The sequence below is a fragment of the Pantherophis guttatus genome, chromosome 1 (assembly GCF_059756535.1).
Source record: "Pantherophis guttatus breed Tessera chromosome 1, ASM5975653v1, whole genome shotgun sequence".
Taxonomy (NCBI): Eukaryota; Metazoa; Chordata; class Lepidosauria; order Squamata; family Colubridae; genus Pantherophis; species Pantherophis guttatus.
The window spans coordinates 128,261,450-128,275,368 of NC_142063.1; the positions used below are offsets into that span (position 1 = coordinate 128,261,450).

Sequence of the window (13,919 nt, forward strand, 5' to 3'; positions counted from 1 at the left end):
AATAAGTAATCTCAGTTCACCTGGACCGCTGCGTGTAATGGATGAAGAGAGCTGCAGGTGTACTAAACTGACTATGATTAAATGGTACTGCCTAAATATGTTTAAAGTGGAAATTTGGGGAACATTATTAAATTGTTATAAATGGAGGCCTTGTGGTTTAAATACTTATTCCTGCTAAGCAGTGTCTGGAATCCACTAAATAAAACATATGCCTTTAATATATCATTACCATTTTTTCACCTGTAAGAGCTTTCAGTTTTTAGTATAAAATCCCTGTGGCACAATAAAGATTTCAAGCTTTCATCTGATACCTACTTTCCAATTGTACTGGGCTTATGCAATTTACAGCATGTGCCTAAAAAGCGACTATATGGAATATATAGGTTTCCACAAACACCTACAGCCTGGTTGAAATATTAAAGTCCCAAGGTTTGTGACTCTGTACAAGTAGTCCTTGATTTATGACCGTAACAGAGTTTCTGTTGCTAAGCATGGTGGCTAAGTGAATTGTGCCTGATTTTACAATCTTTTTCCCGCAATTGTTAAGTGAATTGCACAGTTTTTAAACAAATCCAGCTTCCCCCATTGACTTTGCCTGCCAACTGGGAAAGTTGTAGCTGACAACCACTGTAAATGCATGTTGGTTGTCAAGCACCCGGATTTTTATCACATGACTGAGGCAATGCTGTGATGGTTGTAAGTGCATGGAACAATCACAAGGTCATTGTAACTTTGAAGGGATATTAATAGCACTTAGACTTATATACCACTTCACAGTGCTTTACAGTCCTCTCTAAGCGGTTTACAGAGTTAGCATATTGCCCCCAACAATCTGGGTCCTCTTTTTACCCACCTCGGAAGGATGGAAGGCTGAGTCAACCTTGAGCCCCATCAGGATGGAACTGCTGGAGGAGCAGTGAGTTAACCTGCAGTCCTGCATTCTAACCACTGCACTACGGGATGCTAAACAAATGATCCTAAATTAAGGACTACCTGTAGAGGCTTTATTCAGTTCGGCTTAATAGCATTTAATTAAAAATGCTCTGGAAACAATTTATTTCTTTTTCAGAAAGCCGATCAACCTTTTTGTCAGTTTGGCAGAAGAATCTATTAAGATGAATCATATTCACTATTATAAAGAAAATTCTGTTTTTTAAAAAAATATTTGTATACAGACAGTGGTGGGTTTCAAAATTTTTACTACCAGTTCTGTGGGTGTGGCTTGGTGGATGTGGCATGGCTTGGTGGGCATGGCATGGCTTGGAGGGCGTGACTTGGTGGGCGTGGCAGGGGAAGGATATTGTAAAATCTCCATTCCATCCCCAATCCAGGGGATGGTTACTGCAAAATCCCCATTTCCTCCCAATCAGCTGGGACTTGAGAGGCAGAGAATAGATGGGGGCAGGGCCAGTCAGAATTTTTACTACCGGTTCTCCAAACTACTCAAAATTTCCACTACCGGTTCTCCAGAACTGGTCAGAACCTGCTGAAACCCACCTCTGTATACAGATCTTTCAGCTTCTAAACATTTACTGCATTTCAGAACCATTGCATTTTTACTGAGCATTACAGTAGAAGTGAAGTAGAATATATAGGATTGGAATTGTTGTGCTGTTAAAAAGTTAGACAGAACTCTGATTTCTCTCCCATAGTACTGGCAATTCTCAGTGAGAAAGCAGAACATAGCAAAGGGTTAAACCCTCCAGATCATACTCCTGATCTGAATCTCTTCCCCACTATGATTTGTTTTGGTTTGCTTTGCTTTGGTTTCATGCAGAAGATGTGTTTATGAAGGCAGTGATTTTTTTTTATTAGCACATTTTACATTGTGTTAAAGGGATGTGGTGGCTCAGTGGCTATGACGCTCAGCTTGTTGATCAGAAAGGTTCGGCGGTTTGAATCCCTAGTGCCGCAGTTCGGCGGTTTGAATCCCTAGTGCCACGTAACAGAGTGAGCTCCCATTACTTGCTCCAGCTTCTGCCAACCTAGCAGTTCGAAAGCATGTAAAAATTCAAGTAGAAAAATAGGGACCACCTTGGTGGGAAGGTAACAGCATTCCGTGCACCTTTGGCATTTAGTCATGCCGGCCACCTGACCACGGAATCTTCATCAGACAGCGCTGGCTCTTCGACTTAGAAGCGGAGATGAGCACCACCCCCTAGAGTCGGGAATGACTAGCACGTATGTGCGAGGGGAACCTTTACCTTTACATTGTGTTGGAATAAATTTTTCCTCCTAGTTAGCTAAAACATAGTAAAAACTTGCTTTAACTTTTTTCAACATGTATTTGGGGTTGCTTTTTTTTTTTTTAATTTGATTTATATGCCACCCTTCTCCGGAGACTCAGGGCGGCTTACAATGCGCTTTTCCCCAGTCTTTTCTTATTCTTTATTCCCGTCAAACAATCTAAATCTCCCACATGACCGGATGGGTAGATAATGAAACCCAGTCACAGATTGGGTAACTTATTTTTTGTTCTGAACTGTACTTCCTCAGGAACAGCATATTCCATATTTCATGATGGATGGATCTGAAGCAATTAGTGGATAGACCAGTACCAGAAATTGATAAGATCAGTTACTGCCCCTTGTGGAATATTTTGTTCAAATTCTCTCTTTCTTCCAAATATTAGGCTACAAGAAAAGGGCAAATGACAGCTTTTATTAAAATTCAAAGTGTTGTTGTTGCTTTTGTTTTGGTTTGTATAGGTCAAGGCTCTTATAAAACTCAGATAATAATAATAATATTCTTAGATTCTGAGTCATCTCTTATTGTAACTTAAGGCAACCATTTTAAATGTAGACATGAGAAGCTGCAGGTTCTACTCCAATCTGTTATCCTCTAACTAACATGATAGTGTTATCATTTACAAGGAATGTGTGGAGTGCTCCTTGATAGATCTGAATAAATGGGGAGAAAATCCCTAATCCCTTGATAATGTTTTATTTATAGTTGTATTCTACTTACCGTTGCATTAGTAGGTAGGTAGGTGGCAGGTAAGTAGTAGATAATAGATAATTAATAGATAATAAACAGAGAACCTATGATAATTAGTGCAACCATAGCTGGATTATGGCAATCCAGATGATCATCAGACCATAGCAAAATCTTTCCCTTTCCCTTTTTGTTATTCACTAGTATTCATCTGAATTTTTGCAGATATGGTAGCACTAACAGAGTATCCTACATCATATAAAACAGAGTAAGCCATATTCCCTCCAGTACACTAAACTGGCTCTCATGTAAAGTCATCTGTGGGCCAGTCCCTCTCTTATCAGCCCTAGGAAGAAGGCAGTGGCTTCTTTCAAAATATTGCCCAAAAAACTACAAGAATGTGTCCAGGCAGTTGCCAGGGGTCAAGGTTGGCTCGAAAGTGCAGAAAAAAACCATTCTTCCTAAATTGGTACAAAGACAAATAGGTGAAGGGAAAGTGGAGGGCAGCTAATGTCAATCCTCCCAGGTGTAAGGAAGGGTTGTACTATAAGACTACATTAAAAGAATCTTGTACATCTGAAGGTACAAATCTCCCACCACTACTTTTAACTGCCTCATCAGTTAGGGTGAGTCCTTCCTAAATTTCTTCCTTTGATTATTAACCTACTGGGGTGGGGGCTCTACTCTCTCTTGTCTGATCCTAGGCAGCATCTCTTCCTCTCTTCCCTTAAGGTCATTCTCACATGCCATTAAAGCTAAAGACCTGGGAGTGTTGAATTTATTAAGTTACAGAGAAAAAAAATAAATAAGCCGGGGCAGGAAAGGGATGCAGACTTAAAAGTGATGCCTCATTTAAGGTAACATGTAGGGTTTCACCAGTTTTCACCCATTTTTTACAAAATCTTTACTAATAAATCCCTAATGAATGAATCTTGAAAGCTTGTGTAATTGATTATTTTTGTGGCATTAAATAAACATTGCTTGACTATAGATCAAGAAATCCCACCTTGCCTCAATAACATATAGTTAATAGGAATAAATGTTACATAAATTTTTGCATGATTTCCACTACCGTTTCGCACAATGTAGTATGTTGCTTAAGGGGAAGGGTTTTTAAGTAGACCAAATATTGGTAGGGAACCAGAATGTCATGAAATAAAACAAACAGGAGACAAAGCTCTGGAAGGGATTCGTATGCCATTGGTATATTTTTCTTCTTTTTCTTTGCAATTCTTCATTAATGCAAAAAAGGACAAAAATGCCTTGAGATATACTGTAGTCAACTCAGTATATAATATTGAGGAAGTTCAGGCATTAGGCTGATGAAAGAGGTGAAGGCCCATTCAGTTTTTCAGCGATCAGTAAAATAGAGAGTTGTTGTTAGTTGCAAAGTCGTGTCCGACCCATCGCGACCCCATGGACAACTTTCCTCCAGGCTTTCCTGTACTCTACCATCCTCTGTAGTCCATTTAATCTCATGCCTACTGCTTCAGTGACTCCATCCAGCCACCTCATTCTCTGTCGTCCCCTCCTTCTTTGCCCTCAATCTTTCCCAGCATTAGGCTCTTCACCAGTGAGTTCTTCCTTCTCATTAGGTGGCCAAAATATTTGAGTTTCATCTTCAGGATCTGGCCCTTCAGGGTTGATCTCCTCTAGGACTGACCGGTTTGATCGCCTTGCAGTCCAAGGGACTTGCAGGAGTCTTCTCCAGCACCATAGTTCAAAGGCCTCAATTCTTTGATGCTCAGCCTTTCTTATGGTCCAACTTTCACAGCCATACATTGCAACTGGGAAAACAAGGGGTGGGAGAATAGAGTATTTTGTCTTTTCTTAGTGCCTTTATCAACACTGGGTTTCTAACCATTTGTTTTGACTTTACCACAGAGATTCAGCGGTCTCTAACAATAAAACACCACATAATAGTTCCATCAGCCACATTGAATCTGTCCTCCAGCAGCTTGATGAAGCTCAGGTGCAGATGGAAGAGCTCTTCCATGAGAGAAAAATTAAGCTGGATATCTTTCTTCAGCTCCGGATTTTTGAACAGTACACTATTGAGGTAAGAATTGCATTGGCCATTCCAAAATGAAAGAGGCTCCTACGGAATGGGAACAGGTCTTATTTGATATAAAATGAGTTGTTAGGAATCAACAGAACGGTAATATTTTCAAATGTCTTGCAGCCTTTCTATCTAATTAAACAAGGACCAACACTTAAGCTATTAATGGAATATGATTATGGAAAGTAGAGGCATAGGATCTTTTTCTGTTAGAAATAATGGCACTCTTTATATCGGTAAGTATAGGTGATTGCAGAATGGTGATTTATACAGGCTTTCAGAATGCAGGATAGAAAATAGTACCTAGGCAAATACTATTAGCTCCAAGCAGAATGCAAATGCATACAATAATCTGCAAATAAAATGATGAGTTTTAAACTTAATGCAGTTTTGCTAGGATTAGAATTTGGGCAGAATTTTAGAACTCCATAGACCAGGCCTTCTCTGCAATAATCCCTCATAATGGGCATAATAATTTATAGGCTGAAGTTTATCCCAAAGGAAATACGTTAGTTAACATATTCCGAAAAACAAATATTTTGGTCCTTGGAATCATGATTTCTGTAGGTCTAAAAGGTGAAAGTGCATGTTTGGCATCTTTCTTTGTTACAAGACAAATAGTTTTCATTTTGCTTCATTTTGTATATTGCTGGAACACATGACAGCTAGAAAACTTGGAATACTGGTGGAATAATGTTTGAGGAAGACTTCACAATTCCAGTAATTCACATGACCATTAAAGGAAACCCTTCTATCACCATTAGGTCATTAGATCCAAATTTATCAGTCTGTAGCACTAGGTCTGCTGAGAACATACCACCTCCAGAATAAGACAGCATGTTCTGAATACCAGCTGCTAGGGAACTGCAGTGGGAAAGGACCATTCTCCTCCAATATGCTTCTAGAAGGCATTTATTGAGGCCAAATTAATATGAATAAGTATTCCGGCATGAAGTATGATAGTTACTCTTCTATATAGAAAAATATTGAATTCAGTTGAATGTAACTTTTAAATAAAGAGATGCAAGATTGGGTTTCTATGAATCTAGCTATTGTGCTTTGTAAAGCACTGGTAGTCCATGACTTACAATTATTTATTTATTTATTGGTTCGATTTATATGCCGCCCTTCTCTGGAGACTCAGGGCGGCTTACAATGCGTTAAGCAATAGCCTTCATACTTTTGTATATACCTGCTTAGTAGGGCTTTCGCCCCACCCCCCAAGTGGTGTTCTTTTTTTATACAAAGTCAGCTTATTGCCCCCACAATCCGGGTCCTCATTTTACCTACCTCGAAATGATGGAAGGCTGAGTCAACCTTGAGCCTGGTGAGAATTAAACTTGCAGTAATTGCAAGCAGCTGGTGTTACTTAACAGCACTTTAGTCTGCTGCGTCACCAAGGCTCTTGTTAATCAACAACATAACATAACATAAATATAAACAAACAATCATTTGTTTAGTGACCATTCAAAGTTACAAGGCACTGTTAAAAATTGTAAATGGTCATAAATGCAACTATTTTTCACACTTACAACCATTGCAGCCTCCCTGTGGTCATGGGATCAAAATTCAGATGCTTGGCAACTGGTTCATATTTAAGAATGGTTGCCATGTCCTAGGATCATGTGATCAGCTTTTGTGACCTTCTGATAAGCAAAGTCAATGGGGAAGCCAGATTCATTTAACAACCATGTTACTAACCTGACTACAGTGATTCACTTAACAATTGTGGCAAGAATGGTCGTAAAATGGAGAAAAATTCACTAAACACATATCTCACTTAGCAACAGAAATGTTGGGCTCAGTTGTGATTATAAGTCAAATCCAGTTGTAGGCATAAGATAACTATTGATGGTTTTGTTGCTTCTGTGTCACTGTTATTCTTATTGCACATTTGATTATGAGTTTTTTTTATAATGTTCTAAGCCCTGTAGGGATTTTTAGATTTAAAACAGGGATAAAAATATTTTAAATAAATAATTTCAAAAACACTGGCATGCTTGAAAAGGCAGCTCTTTTTATTTATTTTTTTTAAATCAAGTGCTTTTGAAAAAACAAACATTAAGCTTAAGGAAGCTTAAGCAATCTCATGGGTAGTTAATTTGTTCTAATTTGGGCATGTCTAACGATCGCTAACTTGAAGATTTCCTTTAAGCATTCATAATTTTCAGTCTAAAATGATTTTCTAAGTTTTTACAGTAATGAACCTCTTTACAAACAACACATAATTAAAGCGCTTCTCAATTTCACTGTAGCTTAGGTGATGGTAATTTTAAAATTTCTGGAATGTAATTAGGTTTATTCTCTTCTGTGGTTACACACTCTATTTTAGATATTTTTCCCCTGGTAATCTTAATTTTAATGATTTTGCCTGCTTATTCTGCATTCCTTTTTTTCTTTTTTCTTTTATACTTTGAAGGTGACCGCTGAATTAGATGCCTGGAATGAGGATTTACTACGTCAAATGAATGATTTCAACACCGAGGATCTCACCTTGGCTGAACAACGTCTGCAGCGGCATACAGAGAGGAAACTGGCTATGAACAATATGACCTTTGAAGTCATTCAGCAAGGACAAGATTTGCACCAGTACATTATGGAAGTGCAAGCCTCAGGTAAGTGGAAGGGATAAATTTGTCTTCACAGAAATGTACTACAGTATGACCAGAGATGTCTACCAGGAATAAATACGAAGGAAATTAAATCAAAAGTCATTTGATTTTCCCAGTCATTTGATTTTCCCGTACTACAGTAAAAGCTTTCCTACATCCAGATAGAAATTTACTTAATCTCTCAGATTTCATAAAACCAGGTAAATCCTAAAAAAAAGGGGGGGCAGGATACAAAAGACAAGTGGCAAAAAAACAACCCCAGAATGGATAACTGGTAGTTTAAACAAAATGAAAAAGGAATCAGAACCACATCAAATATTTTGCCCTTTCCGTTTTGAATCCTGTTCTTCTTTGAAATCTGAAGTTTTGGTGTTTTATCTATTCGAGACAATCTCAGGGTATTAAAATTACCAAGAAAAATGACTTGAACCCATGTTTTGTAATGCCATCAATCAAAGTATTTTTTTTAAAAAAAACAAAAAACTAATCCTGTCATCACAGTAACAAAATACTATAGGGGCAAAGGCACATTACTTCTGTCTCTTCACATTAAGGATTCTGTTTTGCTTTTCATCTGATTTGGCTTGAAATAACAACAGCAGTAGCACTTAGACTTATATACCGCTTCCTAGTGCTTTACAGCCCTCTCTAAGCGATTTACAGAGTCAGCATATTGCCCCCAGCAATCTGGGTCCTCATTTTACTGACCTCAGAAGGATGGAAGGTTGAGTCAACCTAGAGCCAGTCAGGGTCGAACTGCTGGCATTCGGCAGAATTAGCCTGCAATGCTGCATTCTAACCACTGTGCCACCATAGCTCTCTGTTTCTGTGCAAATGTTATATGGCCTATGTAATCATCTCAGTGTACCCTTTTTAGCTCACAACTGATTTAGGGAAAAGCTCCTACATAGCGAGGGGTTCTTTTTTCATCAAGGATTTACCATAATACTTAAAACACAAGCAAATTCAGGACTGAGACAATGATCATCCTGCATATGTGGTTTTGTAAACAGCTGTATGGGAAAGAAAAATACATAAAAGTGAAAGCAGTTTGTTCCTCCTGACCAAACAAAACAATTTCTTCATTTCCAATAAGGCAGAATGGATCCGGAACTTCCTGTTTAGAGCCTAGTCATCTTCCCATTTGGAGAGACAGATTTTAAAAAAAAATAAATGTGAGACATGGGACACACATTTATTAGAGTTAGCCTATATAGGATGCTGTGTGTCTTCAGGACTTTTCCAGAATTTAATATACACTTTGCTGCAGATCTTTGATGTATTTGCAGTCATAGTTTGTAATAGCTGATACAGCTGGTAAGTATTTCTTTTTCAAACATTAAGTGTCTTGGGGTATAGATCTTTTTAGATCACATAGATTTTGTTCTTTATATCATCATCTTCTTTTAACGACCACATAATCCCTTGTGGGGTGGAATCTGGGCAACTTGAATGGAGCTGAATGTTTACTGGCCGGATGCCCTTCCTGTCACTAGTGCGGAGTTTTTATTCAGCAGATACATTCACAGTGTGCCCAGAGGGAGAAATATCTGCCTTTACCTAGGATCGAACTCACATTGTGAGTTTTCCTGATTGTGAGGCGAGAGCTCCACCTCTAGGCCACCGCATCACTAAGTTTTGTTCTTTATATCACTGTTAAAATGTATTTTATCACATGACCACTGAATCTATTGGTAGGCTTCTTCCTGGCAAGCTGGACAGATCTGATTTGTTGTACAAAGCCAAAGAAGCCACTGCAAATGAACTGCAACAACTCGTTGATCAAATATGCAATCAATTAATTAAATGTATCTTTTTCTATGTATGTAAAGGACTGCAAGTAACTCTCCTTTGGTTAAGGGAAAAATAGTTTCCATCTCTTTCTTGTTTCAGCGATGGCCAAATCTCATACCAAGCTGTTTGCTTTGGTCTGTGAGAGAATTAGAACTAGAACTTTTATTAGCTTTGGTTATCTGCACTCTTTTCATACAATGCACACCTTCTTTTTACTGTGTTTCCCCAAAAATAAGACATCCCCTGATAATAAGCCCAATCAGGCTTTTGGGTGCATGCACTAAAATATTTAAACGCAAGCACAGCTGGTCCCCGCCATTTCCTCTGGTTAGGGTTAGGGAGACAGAGCTGGAAATCAGGTAAGACGGCAAGAGGAGCCTCATCTTACCCCATGCGCCCCAAAATAATAAGACCTCCCTGAAAATAAGGCCAAACGCTTATTTTGGGGTTCAAAAAATATAAGACAGGGTCTTATTTTTGGGGAAACACAGTATTGGATAAAAAACTTCAACCTTTAGTTGAAGTACTAAACTCTACCTCTGAGTTCAAGAAAATTACCATCATTTTTAATAAAATTGCTACCCTTTCATGTTTTTCCCTTCTCTTCTGCCCAAGAGAACCCTGCCCACTTAATTTTATCGCCTTTGTAATTTTAATTCTTCCAGTAACAATCCTTGTCCACATTATAGTATCTTGTATACAGCGTCTTGTATACAGTATTTATTTATAGTATCAGTATACAGTATTTTGGTTTTGGAAGGTATGGGGGGAGGGAAAAGGAAAAAAATCATAACAGGGAAGTACGAAAAGAAGGTACTTCATGCAGATGTATCTTATAAGCAGAAACATAATTGTGATTTACACCAAATAGATTTTAATAGTGAATTTTGAGATAAATAATATTGATCAGAAAACTAAAGGTATCAGTTTTATCAGTGCAATCTCATCTATCCTCTATCAATCATCTATCCTGTGGTGATCATCATGCTTCTTACCTAATTATCTACAGATATACACTGCTCAAAAAAATAAAGGGAACACAAGCAGAAGACATCCGAGATCTGAATGAATGAAATAGCCTTATTAAATACTTTGTTCATTACATACAGTAGTTTTGTGTTCCCTTTAGTTGTTTGAGCAGTGTATAAACTACTGTATGTAAAGAATAAAGTATTTAATAAGGCTATTTCATTCATTCAGATCTCGGATGTCTTCTGCTTGTGTTCCCTTTATTTTTTTGAGCAGTATATTTAGCTTAAACTGCTTGTCAACTCTAAATATAATACTGGTCAGATTTCCAAAATTCTGCTAAATGACCATAGGATTTTCCCTTGTCTGAAATGTGATTTGTTTTTATAATGAGTACTAAGAAAATTAAATCATTCAATGTTATGATAGCAATATTGATAGTCCTTCATTAATTGGACCTGGAAACAGTAATTAAGTAATGCAATCCTAAATTTAGAAACCGTGCAAACACAGCACTTAGTGATAACATTTCCAGGAGTCCCATTTGCCATCATTAAGTAAGGACCATGCGAGTTGTTAAGTGAGAACTTCACATTTCTGCAACTTCCAACTTCCTGTCAGCTTCCCCTTTGACTTATTTGTGGGAAGTCAGCAAGGAAGGTTGCAAATCCAGATCATGTGACTGCAGACACAGTGATAAACGTAAGTATATGGTCCAGTCTTAACTATAATTTATTCAGTGTTGCTTTAGGTTGAAACAGTCACTGAAAAACTGGTCGTTAAACAAGGATACTTCTTTTCAAGTGGAGTTGATTGCAAACAGTGCCTACAAACAATATGTCCTTATAAGTTTAGTCAAATAGCTAAAATAAACATTCCCTTCATATCTGAAAGATGACTTTAAGTGTCTGCTTTGGGATGTTCAACCAAATCTGAAAAGATTGCTGATTTGGAATAGCAGTAATGTATAATATTGAATTTTCTAATAGCCATAATTCAGCTCAGTCGTGAATCATTCTGTATACGTGTATGGGTGTGCATTTCTTTATCATTTCTTATTTAACATCATTGTTCCCATAAGTAGAATTGAAGTACTAAAGTACTGAAATACATCAGCTACATTTTCAAATGAATAAATGAAGTAGTAAGGAGATATAAAGAACATTGCTTGAACATTCTAATGCCACAATTCAAATCTAATTATTAAAACAACTCACTCAGAATGCAGCGCTTCACAATGAACAAACTGCACAGAAGAAAAGAGTATGACTAACTATGGTGCTCCCATGCTTAGCAGATTATCTTCTCTGTTTATTTGCTAAAAATGAAGTCCTTTACTTTTGTTTACTTCTTTCTTTCCATTGTGAAAGAATGATATTATCTTAACGCAGGAGAACTAATGGGATAGTTACAAGGAACTAACTTCTAATTTGTGTTCTTTATATTTATATGAAGAAATACTTTCTTGCTTTGATTCAATACACCATTCTTTCCAGTTGCAAATTGTTATTTCAAGTAGCTGCGTCCAAGAAAGAATGAAATGGGAAGAATAATATTGGTTCATGAACATATATCCTATGCAGACACTAGCTTCAATAAAATCACAAGAAATGCCAGATTAAGAGCAGCTAAGAATATGTTTTCCAATGCTCGTATCAACTGTATGGGTTCAATCTAACGTAATTTACCTTCAGCCAAAGTCTGATATTATTATAGGTCATATCAGCTGGGCTCCCCTTCCCTCCCCAAAAAGGGAGCAATAAGCAGCTTGTCTAGGGTTTTTTTCCCATCTGAGGACGTTTATTCTGTTCCAGGAATTGAACTGATCTGTGAAAAGGACATCGATCTAGCAATCCAAGTGCAAGAGCTGCTGGAATTCCTTCATGAGAAACAGCACGAGTTGGAGCTGAATGCTGATCAGACGCACAAACGGCTCGAGCAGTGCCTTCAGCTCCGGCACCTGCAGGCAGAGGTTAAGCAGGTCAGGGATTTCGCCATTGTTCTGCTTCTTCGCTTATATGATCAAGCCGGCTGTTAAAACACCCTGTCCCTACCATTCAAAATCTGGTAGCCTCTTAAAATCCACATCTGCAACAGTACAGGTAGCTCAAGTGAACCATGCGGCTGATAGAGAGAAAGAGGAGGCGGCTGTGAAGATCAGTGATTGCTGCCACCTCATTTAGAGAAAGTCCTCTTGTGCAGCAATGCCAGTGTTACTCTCATTCTGACTGTCCCTGCCCAGCCCTCAGCAGCTTGGGGGGGGGGTCGGGGTGCTATTGGTGATGGTAGCAATGGTGACAGCCCTTCACAACAGTCCAAGTTTCTCATGTGGCCCCTTTGGAAAATTAATTGCCCATCCCTGCTCTATTTTCTCAATATTTTATTTTTTTTTAAAAATCCAACTGGACATATTTTTCATCTCATATTGTATCATATATTTACACGAATAAAGTGATAAACATTCAAAACAGACAGAATGGAAAAAAATCCACAAACTATCATCATTTTCATTCATTTTAGGGTCTAGTACAGGGGTGTCAAACATGCAGGCCGGATGTGCCATGCACTGGCCACACCCACTGCTGGCTTAGAGAAGGGGGGGAGTCATGATATGTCATGTGACGACAACGTGACATTGTGAGTTTGACACCCTGGTCTAATAGGATATGTTCTCTTTCTGTTTTGAACAAAGATTTGGACCAAGAATTGACAAAAATGTTTGGGGAGGTGTTTTTATGTCTGTGGGAAGTGTTCATGTAAATGTTTTACTTCTTGTATTCAAAGATATACAAGTCTGGAACATTTCACTACTGATAAAAGTCTGTGCAAGAAGCTGGAAGAAATCATAATGTTTTTTAATGATACAGAAAAAGTTTATTTGATTTGCATGAAGCATAAAGCAAAGAAACACTGATGTAAAAATATCTAAGGTTTGATTCATGCATTATTGTTGACCCATGGGACAATAATTCTACTCATTTTAAAAAAACATCTTGTGAGATGAATATTTCATGTTGAGGCAAGAACATGAAATATAAATTAACAAGAAAAATGGTTGTGTATATGATTCCATTGACTGTTTGTTTAGGCCAGGAGAGTGGCGAATTTGAGGTATCAAGTTTATTGGTCTGGAATATATTCAAAATATGGAAGTAAAACGACCTTGATTGCTTTACCATTTGCTCAATTTACATTTAGCTGCTGCAGCTCAGCAATCTATCTGCTTTACAATTCTATTCAACCACTTTCATCCATGTAACAGTATGATTACACCCTCAAGGTCTATAAATATTGGAATACAGTGAGCGGACTCTAAAAATGAGTTCCTTGCTCTTAAAAATGAGTTTCAAGCTATCCTATGAAGATAGAAAGTTGGAAACTACAAGAGCATCCTTTGTTTCTTTCATTTTAAAGCTTGTGACAAATCCCTCATTTATCCGGAGCTCAGAATAGTCAATCAGGCTCAGAATTAAAAATATTTGTACAATCGAATTGTCTTTTTTGTCTGCCATTGTCGCCAGATAGCTTCAGAATCTGCCACAGCATACCAT

The 13,919-nt window shown here is 37.8% G+C and overlaps 1 protein-coding gene across 8 annotated transcripts in view; it reads left to right on the top strand.

Annotated features, from left to right (window-relative positions):
* Nucleotides 1–13,919, top strand: part of KALRN (kalirin RhoGEF kinase) — a 589,612-nt gene that overhangs the window by 409,116 nt on the left and 166,577 nt on the right. For all 8 annotated transcript variants that reach the window (XM_034423023.3, XM_034422995.3, XM_034423032.3 and 5 more), the window contains 3 exons: nucleotides 4,819–4,993; nucleotides 7,413–7,608; nucleotides 12,183–12,349. In XM_034423023.3, coding sequence (XP_034278914.2) covers nucleotides 4,819–4,993; nucleotides 7,413–7,608; nucleotides 12,183–12,349 — 538 coding nt within the window. The remainder of the gene's footprint in view (nucleotides 1–4,818; nucleotides 4,994–7,412; nucleotides 7,609–12,182; nucleotides 12,350–13,919) is intronic.